At 41.6% G+C, this 19,348-nt stretch overlaps 1 protein-coding gene across 2 annotated transcripts in view; it reads right to left on the bottom strand.

Moving 5' to 3' along the window:
- Positions 1-19,348, bottom strand: part of IFT122 (intraflagellar transport 122) — a 30,221-nt gene that overhangs the window by 8,833 nt on the left and 2,040 nt on the right. For both annotated transcript variants that reach the window (XM_084214365.1, XM_084214366.1), the window contains exons 4-20: positions 18,856-18,934; positions 18,035-18,111; positions 17,544-17,610; positions 16,643-16,789; positions 15,881-15,956; positions 15,154-15,345; positions 14,317-14,455; positions 13,519-13,721; positions 12,909-13,046; positions 12,032-12,196; positions 10,985-11,182; positions 9,264-9,404; positions 7,548-7,601; positions 5,137-5,298; positions 2,247-2,413; positions 1,222-1,393; positions 563-665 (exon numbers count right to left, since the gene is read on the bottom strand). In XM_084214365.1, the coding sequence (XP_084070491.1) occupies positions 563-665; positions 1,222-1,393; positions 2,247-2,413; positions 5,137-5,298; positions 7,548-7,601; positions 9,264-9,404; positions 10,985-11,182; positions 12,032-12,196; positions 12,909-13,046; positions 13,519-13,721; positions 14,317-14,455; positions 15,154-15,345; positions 15,881-15,956; positions 16,643-16,789; positions 17,544-17,610; positions 18,035-18,111; positions 18,856-18,934 (2,280 nt within the window). The remainder of the gene's footprint in view (positions 1-562; positions 666-1,221; positions 1,394-2,246; positions 2,414-5,136; positions 5,299-7,547; positions 7,602-9,263; positions 9,405-10,984; positions 11,183-12,031; positions 12,197-12,908; positions 13,047-13,518; positions 13,722-14,316; positions 14,456-15,153; positions 15,346-15,880; positions 15,957-16,642; positions 16,790-17,543; positions 17,611-18,034; positions 18,112-18,855; positions 18,935-19,348) is intronic.

The raw sequence follows: 19,348 nt of genomic DNA, 5'->3' as shown, positions 1-19,348 counted from the left end.
GAACTGCACCTGAGCCAAGGCACTGCACACACAGCTTGCTTCAACAGCTCCTTGTCCCTCCAGTAGTTTGTGGACTGAATTTTGAAGCATTTCCACAGGATGGAAAGTTAACGGTTCTGTTCAAATGTAATCTTATAAGCCAAACAAACCCCACAAAAGCCTTAAAGAAATGGGAAAACTTGACTTGGGAAAATCCAATGTGGCCTAAATAGAAGGAAAAAAAATGTTTTTCACTCAGGTTTATAATAGAGCTGCCATATTTTGATTTTTCGTGGGATAAAAATCTTACAACAGTTAGAATTATATGCCAAATACCTCTTACGTGCCACACTCATATATACAACAACACAGAAAATCTGGACTTAGAAAATCTGGACTTATATTTAGATGCCATAATTTGTGATAGATCCATCACATTTTCCTAAAAAATAAGAAGATTTCCAGTTACTTTAAAACCAGTATGAAAAGATGGGTATATTTGGTTTTGAATACCACTGATAAGAAATTCGCCAGGGAAGAGTCTACTATGGAGTAAATACGGAGTGAGCAGTGACATTCTCACCTTTCTGGGCTTCCTCAAATCGGTCACTCTCTGCCAGCCACTGAGCATAAGGGACATAGACTTCGTCTTTGAATTCAGGATGCTTTTCACTCAAAGCAAATGCCTGACATAAATTTAAAAAACTCATTCTTAGAATATTGCATGGTTTAAACGGTTAAAGGTTTTAAAATACTCCATGGGATCAATCCTTCAGCTCTAAGAAAATTCACAATGAAACATATACACAGAATTGAGAGTGTAATCCATATTTTCTCCAGTATGAAACTTATGTGTTTTAAAATAAAAACCAATCAACAACAAAAGAAAAGAAGCTTAGCATAATAACAGACTGACTATTGAAACAGAAAGACTTGAAAGTGATTATCTGGGAAATTTAGTAGATTTCCCAGTAAGAGACAAAAAATATTTGTATTTTTACTGAATGCATTTTCTAAAGAAATTGAAGTAATGCTATAAATGCAGTTTAGATTCAGAAGACCACACCACCACCAAACACATGCTGGCATACATGATTAACTGAAATACTCTGAATCCTTCTGCAGAAGCCTTCCTCCCTCACTACAATGCTGGGGGAGCCAGACACTTGCCTCCCTTTTTAGCTGCAGCCAGTGACAATAAGAAGCAGTGGTTTTCAAAAGAGAAATCAAGGGCACACTCACTTCTTCCCAGCGATGAGTCTCCACATGGAGCTGGACCAATGCTTTCAGGTCACCAACCTTCATGTAGGTTTCTGCAGCATAGCCAGGGTTATCAAGTTGCTTAAAATAGAAGGCACATTTGGCCAAAGGCTCACGCTCAGCTTTATCCAGTTTTCGAGCAATTTCGATTAACCTAGACTCAGCAGAAAGACAGATGTTTGCCTTGGTGCTTTGCCTTTTAATTATTGCCATAACTTCACCTTTAATCAGTTAACATTTAATAAACATCCTAATAGTACTACCATGCAACGCTGTTTAAACAGTTTCAGTAAACATTCCAAATAGCTTTTTCCTTTTGCAAACTCAAAGCCCTTCATTCCCTCTTTGCTCACACATTCAGCTCCACATCTCACGCTCTGCAGATGGAAGGAGGGAACATGTCCTGCATGACTCAGTGGCGCAGGACACACTTCCCAACCCTGACCTGAGCAATAGGCTCCTGAATAAATATCAGCCCCTGTGCCTCACAGCAAAACAGAGGCAAGGCCAGCCTGAAGGGCCTGGCCAAGATCTTAAGGCAGCTCAGCAAATGACCCAAAGTGCCACCTACATAGATGAGAAACGACAACCAGAGACAGGAGTTGCCACAGAATTTCTAAAGACTTTGTGCTCCAGGTGACTTCTCTACCCCCCAGAGGATTATCCTAAGCAGCTGAGAACAGCAGCAATTGGCTACCTGGTACAGTTACTGCTGTGATGATCACTCTGAAGGCATTCAGACTATTTTAGACAATCTCATATTGGAGGTAAACCTATGCATACTCTTCATTGCTGTACTGCATTAATTTTTGTAACATATTTATGGCCCTACCCTCTGAACATATGCAACTTTTAAAACATTTTTAATCAGAGGTGTGTTTGAGATACTCAATCTGATATAAGGCAGATACCAAATACATTTGGTCTTATTTTAAAATTAAGTGGAATTCATAATATCTCATTCAAACTTTTATTATATATTATCTCTGAGGAGACAAAAAACCTACATATCCACCCAGCCGTGGTTCCCACTGATTTCGATGGCCTTCATGTGCTCCCCAGCAGAGAGGTACATCTCCACTGCTGCCTTTGGTTCATTGATATCCTTGGCCCAGTCTGCTTGCTTTTTTATCAGCATCTTTGTGTCTTTAGGATCTCCAGATCCCAGAAATTCCTGCAACAGTGCAATATAAAAATCTGCATTATCTTCTGGTCACAAACATCATTATAGTCTAAACTCTAAAATAGATAAAGGCTTTTGTAATGAAAACCATGATGCCTCCCAAGGACAGAAATACTCCATGGAGAGCAACATGCACTGAGCCAGCCTTCAGCAGCTCATCCTCAGGGCCCCATGTCTGGGAGGAAACAATGGCAAGTCTCCCATTTATACAGTTTTCAATTAAAAAGAAAGCAGGAGATTGTGGCCAAGCCCAGAGAAGGACAGCGCAGGTGCTCAAAGGCAACACTGATGTCCCCTCCTGCTCTCTGCTAAGCCTGGTTCCATGGATATGAGTTATGATTTCTGCAAGCTTGTCAGGAACAGGCCTTTCCAAAACAAAATGGTACTAATCTAAAAATTCTAATAGATCAATTCCAAGTTTCAGATTTTCTCTTGCAAGCCCAGCAGGTATGGATTCCTTCTCAATGACAACCCAGTCCCAGCCCACACTCAGCCAAGAGCAGCACATCCACAATAACATACTGGCATCAGGATGTCCCACCACAGATCAACTGAAGGCTGAAATAATTATCAAGTGTCTTTGCCAGAAACAAGGTATTTTAAGAATTATATCCATTAAGTTCTTTTATAATGACAAAACCACAGGTGCTCAAAAGTGAGAGTGCTCTGAAGCACTGCTTGGACTTGTGGAAGGAATGCAAACACCAAGCCTGGACCCTGTGTTGACAACCATTTTGGAAATATTTCTAATAGTTAGTTCAGCTTCTTCTGCCAGTACTAAAGCTCTGGCACCATATGGTTCACATCTGTTGACATCAAGTGCCAGGAAAACAATATAAAACCCCCCTTCAACACCAGAAGATCGATTAAGGGCAATTTTGACTGTTAACAGAACAGGCTACTGCCCATTAAACAGCTTCTATCAAAAGAAAATCAGAACAGAGGAGAAATGACAGGTGGGAAAAGAACGGAAAACTGTGTATCCTCTATGTTTCTGGCAAATTCTGACTGAGGTTTAAAAAACCAGAACCAAAGCAACAAATGGGCAAAAACCTGTACACCAGGTCTGCTTCACCACTGCAATTCAGCAGCTCCCTGCTACAGCCAGAAGTGCACCCCATCTGTGCCAGCTCCAACTGAGCCCCAGGCCTGCCTCCTGCAGCACAGCCCCGCTCCAGGAGCAGCCACACAGGTATCCCGACAGCCTCTGAACATGGAAAACTGCACTCCAGAGTGAAGTCAAACAATCCCTTTGGCATGACTTGTTTTCCAGCTTAGGACACCAAAATAAGCCCCTAAGCTCAGCTTCCCACAGTATAAAGAGGTTTTTTGTGAGTTGCCAGTAATTAGTGATCTGGTGCTGTGATAAAGAGCCTGTGACCAGATATCAAAGGACTCCCAACCTCTGCCTCCAGTCTGGACCCTCTGTCCAGACCTCATCAAAGTCATGCACAAGAAACTAGGTTCTGTGGGTCCCTTGGAATAATTCTGGCAGCATCAGTGAAAACAACACCACAAAAACACACCCCTCCCCCACATATCTTTCCTTGGATAAATAACTGGAAAACAAGGGGGGTTTACATGCTCTTCCATGTCCTGTGCACTCCCTGCACAAGAAGCTGCCTTATGAAGCACCTTAAATTTCTCAGCATGGAATCACTCCGAAGTATAGGAGACATGAGACCTCTTGCTCTCTACTGGTTAAATTTAGACATGACTGCAGCCAAGAATTAAAAGATTCTTACAAAGACTTATGGGAACATTTTGCTGTATGAATTACATTTATGTTCAAGAGGAGCCAAAACACTGAAGCTAACAAAGACTCATCAGCCAAAAATAGCGGAAGTCAGGCTTACATCAGCAAAGCCCCCAAATGTTTCTGTTGAGCTCTTGGAAGAAAAAGATCTCTGCAGCATGGCTCGGGGAATCTCTGCTAAAGAGTTTCTGTGCATGTCATGGTGAATTCTTTGTCCTGGATTGGGCAGAATAGGGCTCTGATGAGTGATGAATGAGACTAAACAGTGCATGCATTCTCAGGGATTTCGATAAGAAAACACCACAGAAGACTTAAAAGCCAAGTAATGCTCCTTATCACCATATAAAAACATCACTTTTTAGAATTATATTCAATTTATTCCTACATGGAACAGAGTTTAAAAAAAAAAAGCCAAAACACTGAATCTTTGGAAGAAATTCTGTAGTAAACAAAAATATTCTAGGTTAGCATATTATACAGTTTTCAAAATGCATCGATATTGATCTGACTTACTCCTACCCATAAACATATTTTTATTATAACACGGGTACAACGTTGTTATCTATGGAGGACAAACAAACAAAAAGGGACTCTCAAATGAGATAATGGAGAAAGACTTATAAACCCAAGCTTTTTAGTTTTGAAAGAAGGAAAATTACTATGCATAATACTGTGTAATCACAAGGTCCACTAAAAGAATTCACTGAAAAGCCCTGAATTTCCACAGCCATATTTGAGACTCTACAAAACACAACCTGCTGCCTTGGTAGCAGACTCTGAAGGAAAATGCCCCCATTACACCCAGGCCAGAGACACTTTTCCCCTTACAAGCCAAAAGACCTCCAAACAAATACCTGAGAAAATGAAACTGGAATTCAAAGCCCCAAAGGACCATACATTGGGAACAGTTAGAGGTATTCAGAATTTCTGCATTTGAATGCCCAGGTGCCAGTCCTACCTTTGCATGCTCAAACATGCGGAGGTCTGAGTACATCTCCAGGGCCAGGTTCTCGTGGCCACTCCTCTTGTACAGCTTCGCTGCCTCGTGGAATTTCCCCTGGTAGGCATAAACATCTGCCAGGAACAGCTCCTGGTTGTTCTCTCCGTGCTTCTTCCGATCCTGGAAAAATAGAAGAACTGAAGAGAGATGTAGAAAATATTCCATATGATCAGCACCTAGGCGAGAAATAGCCATTGAGGAATTAGATTTTCAGGCTTAGATTTTAACTGCTAATAATTAAAAACCTGTAACGGGATAGCATAATTATGCCTCTCCTACATTTCTGGTGAATTTATAATTAAAGGATTAAATCCCTCCTTAATTAAAATTATGAAGAGCAAAATTAAATGTCACTATACAAACCAAAGTGATGAAAAGTCACTTCTCTTGATTTCACACAGGAAAATGAACACATGCTATCATTATGCCAGTCTATTTTAAAAAAGGCATCTGATGGGCTCCTCATTTTCTCCCTACAATCTCACCAGCATATAATTTGGCTACATTAACAATATGCGCAGGTGGGATGACAAACAGGAGGGTAACTGCCAGCAATAAGTAGATTCAGGAAGTATGTTAGCCTGCCTCTGAATACAAACCAGTGACACCTCCACTGTCCCCACACGCAAGAGCTCACGGATTTGGGTCAGCACCAGTCACTTCCAGAGCACCTGTACATGCTCTCCTGGAAACCAGAACTGCTTGTTGTGTTCTGGCCTGGGAAAGGACCACGAGGACAGCATTAGTGCAGAGCCATGCAGCAACCTCCCATGTGTGTGCAGAGCCATGGAGGAACCCTGCACATGAATCAAACTGCAGCAGGACCCTGACTCTGAGGGATCCAGCACAGGTTTGCACACGTGTGTTTCCATGTGTGTGCCTTATCCTGTGTATTGGACACATACCACTACCCTGCCTGGGATAAAATTATTGCTGCAGTTAGCCCACATCGTATGGAAACGCATAGCTGTGAACTGAATTCAAAGAAAACTGATGCAAGGGGGAAAGCACTCCACCAGCATCCAAATTCAATCCTCTGCTGCCAGAGGGTCTCAGCCATCACTCCCTGGTCACGCTGACTGACTGGGCTGACACTGAGCTGGTGTTCAAATTTCCTTCGAAACCTTGGTTAAATGAATAATCAGAGGACTTGTTACACCCCTTTTTGAAGGCTCTACAGAATCTTGCCAGATAGATATGGCAACCATGTTTCTCTGTCATCAATTGGGAAAGAAAAAGTGTCATTACTGAGAGAAAACCATAGTATTAATGGAACATGTGTGTTTAGTTACACCCCCACAAGCCTTAAAAGGAATCCAATCCACTGCAGGCGAGAGTAAGTGGGGATGTAGAACTCACTGCAGAAGGAGCATTTTCAGGGTGTGTGAAAGTAAGTTTATGCCTATTTTTAGGGGGATTCTTTCTTACTTAACAGAATATGACATGACAAATCCAGAATATCCTCAATAAAAGAAGATCTGGAGAAGCATATGTGAAAAAGAAAGGCTACTACTGGTGAGAAAACACTCTCACCTACCTATACCCTTGAAAAGGAAAAAAAAAGAAAACCAACTGAAAAAAGGGGCTCTTAATGCAGACCTTTGTCCTGTGTTAGAGAAAAGTTCACTGCAACCAGCTGGCATTTTGACAGCAGCAGGACAGCTCTGCAGACATGAAGACAAGGAGTGTATCTTTTAAGAGAAGGTGTAAATCTAATTAACACAAGGAAGAGGAATTCCCTTTATGCCATCTCCAAGCAGATCTTTAAGTATTATCCTGCAGAAGGACAAGGGTGATGAGTGTATTTTTAAGTGCTCATGACAGACAGTTATTGTTGAGTGAAATTCTATCAAGAAGTGTGAAAAGAATAGGAAGGAGTGATTAGAGCACAGTATAGAAGTATGGAATCCCAAATTCTATTTCCAGTTGTCACAGACTTGTCATGAGACCCCAAGTTTGTCATTTCATTTCTCTGGGCCTGTGTCTGTCTCTGCAAGGAGGAGATAATAGTAATTACCTACCTCCAGGGGGTAGGGAAAAGCTTAATGAACTCATGTTTATGAAGTATTCTGTACTAAGCTCTGTCAGCACAGTAGTATTCTACCAATAATTAATTGAATATTGAATATTTTTCCAGTTCTCCTGAAGACAGTTTCAGAAGTTCTCATCCCACAACCACATTTTGGTCCATGAAGTTCCAATCCTATGATTAGAACTTGAGTCACCTCTACTAACCAGGATTTTTCACTTCAAACACATTTACAACAGTCAGAAGCACTATCCAAACAAAAGTCCTTCCAAAACAGAAAGCACTGAATTTGGTACAGTAGTAACTTTAAGAAAATACACCTTCTTGAACACTGGCTTACCTCTATGCTGCTGATCAGTTCTAAATATCGAAGGTCTCGTACTCTGGTAAATGCCTATTGAAAATAATTTTTAAAAAAAGAGTAAAAAGCATTAACTTGAAAATCCAGAAAACACCAAATATTATTCTGCATGAATCAAGCTGTCTTCATGCAAAAAGGACAGGCAGAAGTCTGCTGGGTTTGGGTTTGTGTAGCCCCAAACCTGAAGGGCTCTGACTGTGCCTGTGGCCCCTGAGTTGTGACAGGAAAGCAGACAAGGCACAACAGGAACAGCTCGGCACAGCAGGCAGCCAGAGCCGTGCCTATCAGTCACCCAAGAAATACAGTGTCAATTAAAATATTACGTGCTTCTATTCTGGCTATTTTATCGTTCTCCATTTTAATGTGAGGTGTGACACAGACGAGGAAATTTCAGGAAACTGTTACAAGGAAGGGCACATAACTGATCGTATTGTCAAAGCCGGCTGCATATGCTCCTAGTTTTTAAACCATTCCGAAAATCCAGCATGAAAGGAGCTCAGAGAGAGGAAAGGAAGTAAGAAGACGATAAGATAAAAGTGCTTTAAGACAGTGTAATATCTTTGCAAATGGAGATAAATGTGCAACCCAAAGTCTCAAGTGGCAAAGTCACGTGCAAGTTGCAGCAGCTCAGCACTTATTCCTGACATGCATCACAAAACAGAAATTTAACTCTTTGGGCTGCCCATTCAAGACTTCCAACCAAACTGAAGAGGGCACAGAGTATTCTGCTTACATCGGATTGAACGGGAACTGTAAGAGCCTTTAATGTCAAGAAGCTGCTTTTGTTTGAATTAATCCGCTCTAATTCTAAGAGGGCAGTACTTAAAAATTCCAAGGAGGCACTGAAAACTTCTTTTTAAAAGTATCTATTTGCATAAAGCCATCCATGAGACTGGAATTATTCTGATGCCTCCACTTAAGAAAAAAAGAGCATTTCATTTCCTTTTTTAAAAAAAAAAATCTGTTATTAAAAGATGTCTATCACTTCAGACCATTCTCAGTGTATTTTTAGAATGTTTTGTCTTTCATACAATATTCATGACATTGAACTCAGTTTGCTCTCTCTTACTTGAGAAGAGGTGGTGAAAGAAAATAGGGAAGTACTTATGCCAGAGAAAACTCAGTTCTTCGGTCTATGCCCACTCACAGACCACTCCCCAAAGCAAGGCATGCCACAGAGAAAAGACTGAAATGATACTATCCCAGCACCACTGCCTTCACACAGCCTTCACAAGGAGATACCAAAGAGTAGGAAATCTTCACATTTGTACTGAGATTATATTAAATGATCAGGGGGAACAAGGGCAAGTTTGTGGCACTAAGGAAGATGGGGGCCAAAGGCAGGTGAGCATCCTCTGCTGCCACCCGGTGGGCACTGCTTCCCAGTTCTGCTCCCTTAAATCCATTAAGGCATTTCCCAGATGAAACCATTTTCTTCCTGTCGAACATTGACTTAGAACATGGCATTTATCTAGAGAGACATATTAGATTTCAGTTCAAAACCTCATCTCAAAATCATGAGTTTATAACAAACAATTGCTTTGTTTGTGGAGTAAGACACAAAAGACAAGCAAGACAGTAACCTAGGAACATCACGCATTCCAGCCACAAAACATGCATTATAGTCCTACACACACACACATATATAAATATCGAACCCAAGCTTTCTGCTAAACAAGTAAACAAATGCTTTACCTTTTTAGCAGTTTCAAACTCCAGCCCTTCCAAGGCTTCCATGGCCAGCTCTCTCCAGTCAGCATCAGTCACTCCTAAACATGCAATTTGATAGGCTTCTTTAAACATTTTTCGTTCCAGATATTGATACATGGGTGCAGACTGAGGATTGTCATAGAAAAAAAAACATGTATCAGAAAGCATAATACTGAGATATATTAGTGAAATTTTCTACATATATTGGGGAAAAAAACCCAACATATTCTAATCACAAGCATTACAAGCTGCCCAGAGAATAAACATCTCAGTTTTGTGCACAGACAGAAAAACATTCTGGGGTGATCTTTATCTTATCTTTAGACAAGCTGGGTTAATTACATTCCAAACTCATCCATTTTGAAATCTTCAGTTCCTTGCAATATTAGGAAGCAGTTAAGGTTGTGAATTCTTCTGGGCATAGAACATGCTAAATATGACGTACACCAAGCTTTTTTAGTACTGTGGAAGCAGAGCAAAGGAGGGGCAGTGTGCTCTCAAGGGCCAAGAGCAGGAGGAGTGGCACATCCCGGGAAACACCCAGACACACAGGAAGGGGGAGTCAAGTAACCCTACAGCCCCAACCAAGAGGACAAAGCTGTGCTACCAAGGCTGTGACTGGACAGGCACAAAACACACTGGGGCTTTCAAGGACCTGCCCCAAAGGAAATCCCCATGGGGAGCTGCCAGCTGCTGCAGGGGGACACACAGACAGGCGTGGGTCTGCAGCCACAGAGCCCTCTGAGGAACAGGGAGCACTGCAGCACCACTGCCTTATCCTGCCTTTGCAACCCCAGCACGATGCAGGTCCATTTCTGTGCTACTTTTACCAGTTTACCTGAACATTGTACACCCTTTGCTACTGCCTCTCTCCAAAAGCACAGCTTTGGAGAAGCTGCCTCTGAGATGCTGCACAATAATTCTGTGGCATCTTGGTGCCTACAGCATGCCAAAGGCAGACAGGAGTGTTCAAAGCCTGGTGATCCTGTCTGTGGCTGCCAACCACTCTGGACAACCCAGAGCCTCACCAAGGATCTGCCCAGGGCCTCAGGGGACAGAGGGTCTGTAACAGGGATGTGCATCAGTCAATACAAGCACAGGACATTCTGCCTTATTCATTGATTCTCAGAGGCAAGTCCTGCACACTCTTGAATGCACAGAGTCACAATGACACAGTCCTTTTACTTTCTTCTTTTGCTTTTTTTTTACTTCCATAATAACAGAAATCAGCATTTTATGGAAGGCAATGCCTAAATTTTGAATATAAAGACCACACAGGTACTATAGATTCAGACTAAAATATTCCATTTAAATATTGCCTAAAGATATCTAGATGAAGCAACAATAAAACAGCATTTTATGTATTCAAGAAAAATGAAATTATGATGGATAAAAGTTATATAGAGAGAACACAGCAAAAATCCTGCAGGAGGTAAGGCATGCACTATATTAGGTTATGTGAATTTGCAAGTAGAAAGGGAGAATCAGAAACAATTACCAACAGCAAAAAGGAAGTTAGCTTAATTAATGCCAAAGAAACAAAAATAAAATAGATCATACAATATAACTTAAATAACAACGAAGGAAGTGTGAACTGCAATCATTTTAGTAATGAAATACAAGTAAATCTCAGAAAAGCTTCTTCACTTGTTAAACATTCATGTTTATGAGATATAAAGCAACACTTAATGAGATTAAAGGATTACCTGGGGAACTTCAACTGCTGACATAGAGAAAACATGAAGGCAGAAGATCTTGGAGCCATTGTAACCCACAACAAAGCCTTGCAGTTTTTGCTGGTGGACAGGGAAGTTGCTAGCTTTGATATTGAGGTAACCCCCTCCAGAAAAGCAAAGCATATCCTCACACTGGGTATTCCAGGCCACACTATTAGCATTGGGTTCCTAATGAGCAAAACATCTCAGGATTACAACTGATGCAATCACATCTTTGCTAAGAAACATGCCTCCTTCAGCTGGAGTGTTTGACCCATTACAGCCTGGTGTGCACATACATACTGATTATTCACATTTGCAATATCCTACAGCCTAGAATATTCCAAAATAGATTCATTGGGATGCATTTTACATTTTAATACTCAGCTAAAATTGTCTTGCCTTTTATGTACTATTTACTAGCAATGTCTACAAACAATCTGTAAGACATAATACCAAATTCCACAATAATATACTGCTAGTTAGCACATTTAATTGATAATTTCTCAGTCCATTACACAAAGGAAGTTGCAGACCCTATCTTGCAGCACTCCATCCTTGCTATCCAGTATGTTCTGAAAACATTTAATCAACATTAATAAGTGACTGCTAAACTGCCAACGAAGAGAGCATTATCTTGATTCCTTTTATAGCCTATGAATAACGAACAAAGATGTTTAGGCTTTAATTCTGTTCATACTAATGATAAAACTAAAATGCTCATTAACTGTAATGCTTCAGAGGGAAGCAGGGCAGAGTTCTAAATTAAACTGAAAAGGTCACATGTCTAAGAGCTCTTTATTCAGCTGTTGCTCACACAGATTTCCTGTCTTCTCATTCCTACTCCACCATCTCTGAGAGGGTGGTTTTGATAAACAGATCACAGTTAAATTCTACATTCTACAAGATGTGATTAACAGCTTAAATAAGTTACACAGATTTCTGCACAGCAACACTTTTGGGATGTTCTGCGTGCCAAACTCCTTCTGCCCTCCTGCCCCCCCCGTTTAAAAAACCCCAGCAAGTGTTGATGTTCACCTGGAAGAGGAGCTCCTTGGTGTGGATGTCGTAGACCAGGCAGGTGTCGTTCTCGTCCACCACGGCCAGCTTGCTGCGTGACGCGCTCATGTCCAGGCAGCGCACGGCCGTGGCCTGCTTCAGCAGCACGATCGCCAGCGCGTTGTCCACGAAGATCTTCAGGATCTAGGCACGTTGGAAACTAAGTCACTCAGACTTTTCTGTCCCCAGAACTGGAAACAGCACAGTGGGTAAAACCTTCAGTGCTGTTGGAAGTGTAAAACTGCAAGCTTTTTCAGAGACAAACTGCAATAGAATTAGGGAAATGCTTCCAGTTTGAGTCTCTTGAGCAGCCTGGCTGCTACAACATGCTCTAGGTCACAAGCCTATACAGATAAATCAGATGCCATGCATCCTGGATTCTCCACTAGTCACACAATTTCATTAATACAGGAATACATAACATATGGATGACGCACAGGATCTCAACGTCCTTGCTATCAGTACCTCTGTTCTCCAGTTTGGCACTCCCAGCTGCCACCTGGCATGTGAAACAGACAGCCCCTACACCTGGAGAACAGCCACACCCTCACAAGTGGTCATCAGGAGAAGTGTACACGCCTCCAATCCCCACTAAAGGCAAACCCGCTCTCTTCACTCAATTTTGTCAGTTGATACCAACAACTCACAGACCTCCAGACCCAGTTAAACATATTTGTATGAATTTTACTGTCAGAGAATGTGAAAGACAGAAGTAATTAATTTTTAATCCCAAAATGAGACTGTCAAATAAAATTCTAGGTTGCAGAAGAGCCTGCTGCTCCTAAGGTCTCCCTCTAAGAGCACAGAACAGGTTTTGTGTGCAGTGGAAAGACACATACCAGAGATGATGTGTTACCTGACCATTCTTCAGACCAACTAAGAGGCCTTCTCTTCCTGGAGGTCCTCCAATTACTTTAATGTAACGAATAAGAGATTCCATCAGCCATTCTCGTTCTTTAACACCACTGAATGAGAGGCACTGCAGTCTCTTCTCCTAAGGACACAGTAAGGTATAAAACACAGCCTGGAGGTGAAGACAAAAATCTGTGTCTGATGTGTGATGTTTATACCTATACTACCAGTGTGTCTACTTCTACATTTAAGAGTCATAAAGTCAAATACTTAATTTAATGGGTGAATTCTTTAAGATTTTCCAATCTTATAAGCAAACAAAAACAAACACCCCCAATCTTCTTCTAGTAGCTCTCTCCCACCCAAAAGAACCCCTGGATTCTGTGCTAATTGATCAAATTCACTCTAGAGCCCGCTTTACTGAACCAGAGTCACCTGAGCCACGCCACATGGCTGCCCAGCAGCACGTGAGCACTGCAGGGCACGGCAGGACTGCCTTGGGAAGTGCTGCAGCAGATCCCACAGGACAGTCATGTCCTGCCAGCCACTGTCTGGGACAGCTGCCTTGACCACTGAACACAGCCCAGGACTACTCTAGCTTTTAAGGCACATACCTGGCATAAAATAATGTGATCTGAACACACCACCAGCAAGTTACATTCAAATTTCTTTATGATCTTTTCCTTCACCCGATAGTACATATCTGCAGAGTCATCCGTGTACAACTCATAAATCAGGATTTTCTCTGGCATCTGGATGGCTAATCTGTTTTTGTAGATTGCAATTTTCTTTACAAGCTCTCTGCCTTTTATCCTAACTAGAAAGAAAAAAACACCAAAATGATAAAGTATAAGCTGACACAAAAATAACATAGAGAAATCAGAGAACTAATACACCAAAATTGATTCTCCCTAGAGCACTTCAAAAATTCAAACCATATTCCTGCTTGGATATGTTTGCTGCTCTGCATCTACGTAATCTACTATCCCTGTCACAGTTTACCACCCTCTATGAAAGCACATTCTGGAGCAGTACTTCAAATCCTTGCCATAAAAAGACAGCAGAAACGGAGAAACAAAATAAGCACAAATGCTTGAGGTTACAAGTAAGGAAAATAAAAGCTAAATATAACACATAGTATTTTTATCTCATTTTCAGAGATTAGAACCTTATTTTAAGAGCCCCTGCACCTCCCAGTCTCTTTGCCAATCCTCACATTTCATTAAACTTGTCAGTGCTGAACTTGCACACTCCAAGTTTGCCCTCTCCTCATCCAAAGTGTGTTCCATGGTTTGACTGCCAAAGTGACAACAGCCTGTCAGGTACATGCAGCGTATATTCCAAGTGTCCTGATGGATATTAATTAAAACAAGCTGCATGAAGCTTTGGCCTGCTTGCAAGTGTGGAGTTACCTTTTTGCTCCGTGATGAGGTGCTGGACAATAACATCGGTCATGTTGTCCCTGTAGGCGTAGCGGTCTTTATAGAGGCCGTGGACAGTACTGAAAATCAGCTGGTAGAAGGAGATTGTTCCATCCTGACACCCTACTGCCTGAACACAAGAAAGGAATGATTTCAGTTAATTGGTACAAACAGGTGAGAACTGGCAGAGTGCGCGGTGTTTACATGATGACCGTGTCCCTTTTCCGCATAATGAATAGACCAACACCAGTTACAGCTGACTTACATTTAACCATGGCACAAGTGCACTGAGAATGGACTGACCTCACCACAGACCATGGAGACCACCATGCTGGGGCGGGGGGGGGGGCTTGGGTTTATTTGGTTGGGGTTTTGGTTAGATTTGATTAGACAAACACAAAGAGGGGGGTGTGTTTGTTTGTTCATTTTTAAATTTGCTTTAATTATCTTCCCATTTGTACAGGACTCAAGAGTGCAGCTGACAGTTGCCCTGTAGGCATTTTCTTCCCATCATGGAATTAGATTTGGACAAGTCCAGAAGTTATTAGCTGGTATTTTTAATTATTTTTCCCTCCTCTTTTTTAACCAAAATGCAGCAAACGCCTTACCACCTGAGAGCAGGTGTTATGCTCCTTAGATCCTTCTTACAGCTCAGGTTTTACTTTTGTGGGATATATGTAATTCCAGTGGCAGTTATAGGACCTCCATAGACACTGCTGAGGTTCTACTGCATCAGTAGCAATGTCCAAGCAACTAAGCTGAAAATGTATGATCTTACTCTAAGCAACAAATTCCCTGCAAAAATGTTAGAAAAACATCCCTACTCACCACATAGTTGGAGTCTGGTTTAACTTTGCAGGTCCACACCCAGCTGCTCTGCTCTCCCACAGTGCCCAGGCGTACCCCGTCCCTTGTGAAGAGAGAAACCTGTCTGTCTGAGCCTCCCAGCAAGAGATACTCTCCTTTAGTAAAGTAGCTGATGCAGCACGGGTCAAAATTGAGCACTCTGTCCTTCCCAATCTACAAGGGAAAATAAACAAAAAAAACCCAAACAAAAACATTAACAAAAGGATCATTTCATCTTCCCTGAAAACAACAAGTGCCATCACTGACACCATTCATCTCCTTCATGCATGGCCTTTCAATACCCAGAACCACTGGCTATATTAAGATTCCCAAAGACAGTTCTAAAATACATCCAAGAATCCCTCCAGTCCCAAACCATTCTGCTCAGAACACAACAACTCACAAAACCCCTTTAACCAGCTGAAAAAACCCACAAAGATGTTCTCTACAAACCAGTGAACCATGTCACACAAGTCAGCAAAGTTGTAAGGGCTTTAATGGAAGAACTGTGAGACAGCAGCTGAGCTGCTATGTGAGAAGTAAGAGCTAAAGGAGGAATGGTTAAAAAGAAGAAGACTCATAAGAGGCTGGGAAAACAGAAGATGTTTAATGCAATAATAAAGCACCTGCATACAAATATTTTGATTGTGGGACACAAAACAGAACCAAAAATACCCTGTGAGTCTTGAATAAACTCTCTAAGACATACCTGCTTGCCACTCAGGTGGTAAAAGGAAAGCTTCTGACCCCAGTCTGCCACAGCTAAAATGTCATTGCGTTCATCTCTGCCAAAAAAAAACCCCAGTAGTAATTCTACAGCAATTTAATTAACAAATCTCTTAGAACAACAAAACCAAGTTGCAGAATAGCAGAATTCACTTCATGCTAGTCTTTGAAAGTCACAAACTGCAAGGACAGCAGTTTGTCATTTAAACCTCTGGAAAACAGCTTGGGGACACAAAATCAAAACCAGTATCCTCGACAAGAATAACTCAAAGCTTGAGGGGGTGTCAGGCTCTGCTCCCAGGGAATAGGGACACAAGATGAAATGGCCTCAAGCTTTGCCAGGGAAGGTTTAGACTGGGTACTGGGAAAATTTCTTCCCTGAAAGGGCTGTCCAGCCCTGGCACAGCTGCCCACAGCAGGGGTGGAGGGATTTAAAAGCTGTGTGGATGTGGCACTTGGGGACAGGTGTTAGTGGTGGCTTTGACACTGCTGTGGGTGATGGTTGGATTTGATGTCTCAAAGGGCTTTTCCAATCTAAACAATCCCACGTCTCCAACTGAAACTTGTTCCCAGGTTCTCTATTCAGTTGAAGACTGGCAGCAAAGCCAAAACCCCAATATATAATCACTTAAAGAAGGTAACACATATGGAATTAACCTGCTCCAGCAGGGATAAAAGTCAAGCCTTTCTGCAATCAATGAGCCAAGGATTCAGAATGAAAAAAAGGAAGGATGAAATTATTTACCTGGAAGGATTCCAACAAATTGACCATACTGGAGAGGAAGAGCCCCCTGGCCTCTCTATTTTCACTTTCTCATCACCATTTTTGTTCCTTATGCTGACAATGCCGTTGAACATCCCCAAAGCAAGGTACTGGCCATCATTTGTCCAGCTGAGAAAACACATACATACTGAAGAGTAAACTACTACAAACAAGCAGCAGGAAGGCAGGATGGTCTATAGCACACTCACACAGGAATGGTAAATTAAAGTATATTTCTATGAGGGAGTTCTGGGAGGTGGCTAGTAATCCTATGGTTTGTTTATGCATCTAAATCCACATTTATAGCAACAGCACTCTCTAGATCAAGGACATTTTATCATACACACAGAAGTAAAATAATAAATTAAAGCTTGCAATATCTGTAACGTGCTAAGTCAGATACATTTTGCAGATGGCAGTCTGGGAGCAGACCAAAATGCTTTAAAAGCCACATTTAGAACATGATGAGATGGAACAGTCTGGTGTAGGACAGGGGAGGTCTAGGGTCTGTTCCGGTCTACTCTTCAGTCAGATAAATGACTTCAATTATGAATCCTTGCTTCAGGTTCCCCACAGAGGTAATACCTTCTTCAGCAGGGAATAAATGACAAACAAACATTGCAATTATTTTTCCTGCAACTCCATTTTATTGTTGTTGCACAAGAGAGATGAACAGAGGGACAGAACAGCTAAGACACCTGTTCAAGACCAGAATCTGTCTCTAATGCCTTCAGAAGGATTTGGTTATAAACAGGACCAAGCATAACCCAACACTTTGCTACTGAAAAAGGAGAGAAAGTCCTTTTTTTTAAAGCTTCCATCTTACTTGAAATGGTTTGTATTGAAACTAACTTAAATGACACAGATAACCCTTAAAACTTACCTACAGCAAGTAATCCTGCTGCTTGTTTTATGTTTAGAGACTGACTTCTGTTCAGGAGACCACAAGCCTTGATGAAAGAAAACAAAAAGCCAATGAGAAGAAAGTATGTGCCAGAGTTCAGACTGGAAACTAATAGTGTCAGAGAACTCAGCTGGGATTTTAGAGGCACCAAAGTCTTGTACACTGCTAGTGGACATTTAAATACATATTATTTATTATTAAATGGGAAAAAAAATCCATCTAAATAACAGAGGGTGTCTCTGCAAAAAACTCCAGTAAAGAGCAGCACATTTGATCCTGTGACCCCTCACTACTGTCCTTTCTCACTGAGTTTAAGTGGTTTAAATCGGTATCCAATGTCACTGAACGTTAGGTAGCTTTGTGTCCCATCTCTTCTGGACTCAGAGCTGTGCCTATCTGTAGTTAGCTTAGCTATCCAGCTGTAATGGAATTCACTGTCTCAATGGAAAAGTTCAAGGGAGAAGACATACCAAAATCTCCTGACGAGCAGGATGCCAACTGATGAGTGAGAGGATTGTATGAAACGCACTGGATGGAGTCATTATGCCTAGAATGAAGTTACAATCAGATTTCAATAAATCATTCTTAAATGTCCCTTTTCTGACTTTCAGCAAGTGAGCTAAAAGCTTCAGTAGATGCCAAAATAATTGGATTGGTTTATAGTACATCAAGTAAGTCTGTTACTACTGTATAGTAATTAAGTAATAAACCTTGTAAAAACTGTCTCCAAGTAGCAGGATTCACTGTATTTCATCAAAATTACAGCAACTGTGGTTTAAAAAATATAACTGAAGATTGTATCCAAATCCTAAACCAAGTGTGCTTGTGCAGGCTCTGTGCAGTGACCAGCTAACCCCTGATAAATGTGCACTGGGGAGAACATGAAGCTGTTGCTTCAGAGGGCTGACTGAAAACAGAGCCAAATGATTAAAATATACCAGAAGTGATAAACCCATCTTCAATCTGAACTTCGAACCAGAATTATGGTTTATTATAGAAGACTGGTCACATTATGTTTAATTTTATTCTGACCTATTCTGAGTTTCCCTAGTTCTCTGTCAGCCCTCTAAATTCACAGATTTCTCTGGATTCCCCACCTCCTTTTATGCCTTTAATTGCTTCCTGCCTCACTCAGATACTTCAGCTGCTCTTTTCCTCCTCCCTCCCCTATCAGCCCTTTTCTCTGACCTTAGCGAACCTTCTCCCAAATCTAACAGCTTGTACTCTTTAACTGCAGCAGTGCATAATCAAAATCAGCTTCTGAGGCACAGAACTGAACAGCATCACTTACGTGTACTTCAGAATTCCTTCTAACTTTGAAGTCCAAATTATCACACTTTTATCAGCAGAACCAGATGCGAAACGCTTGCCTAGGAATTAGAGATAATTTAAATCCCACACATACAAGAATCACTTTCACTCCAAATACTCAATCAAAGAGAGAGCAAGAAGTTCTTGAACTCGACAAGGCTCAAGTAATAAAGGGGCTGACACTGAGTGCCTGGATGTGCTGGTGCTTCCCCAGGCACATGGAGTTCCAGTGGCTGTACTGCACCATTGCCATGGCCTTGCTAGTATCCAGTCCTTCCAGTGTTGTCCAGCCCCAGGCTGGAGATTGACAGGAACACTGACAAGTTAAACTGGTACAGTGTCACGGGAACTCCCATCACCCAAACAGCAGCAGCTGCAGGAAGGCCCCCCAGCCCACAGAGTGAGTCCCACTGAATGAGAGTTGTAGACCATGAGAGAACTGGAAGCAGAGTGCACTGAGCAGGTAACATATG

The sequence above is a fragment of the Fringilla coelebs genome (genome assembly GCF_963513975.1).
Source record: "Fringilla coelebs genome assembly, chromosome: 13".
NCBI classification, from domain to species: Eukaryota; Metazoa; Chordata; class Aves; order Passeriformes; family Fringillidae; genus Fringilla; species Fringilla coelebs.
Note: the sequence above shows the minus strand (reverse complement) of the source record. Positions and strands in the feature narration are given on the sequence as shown.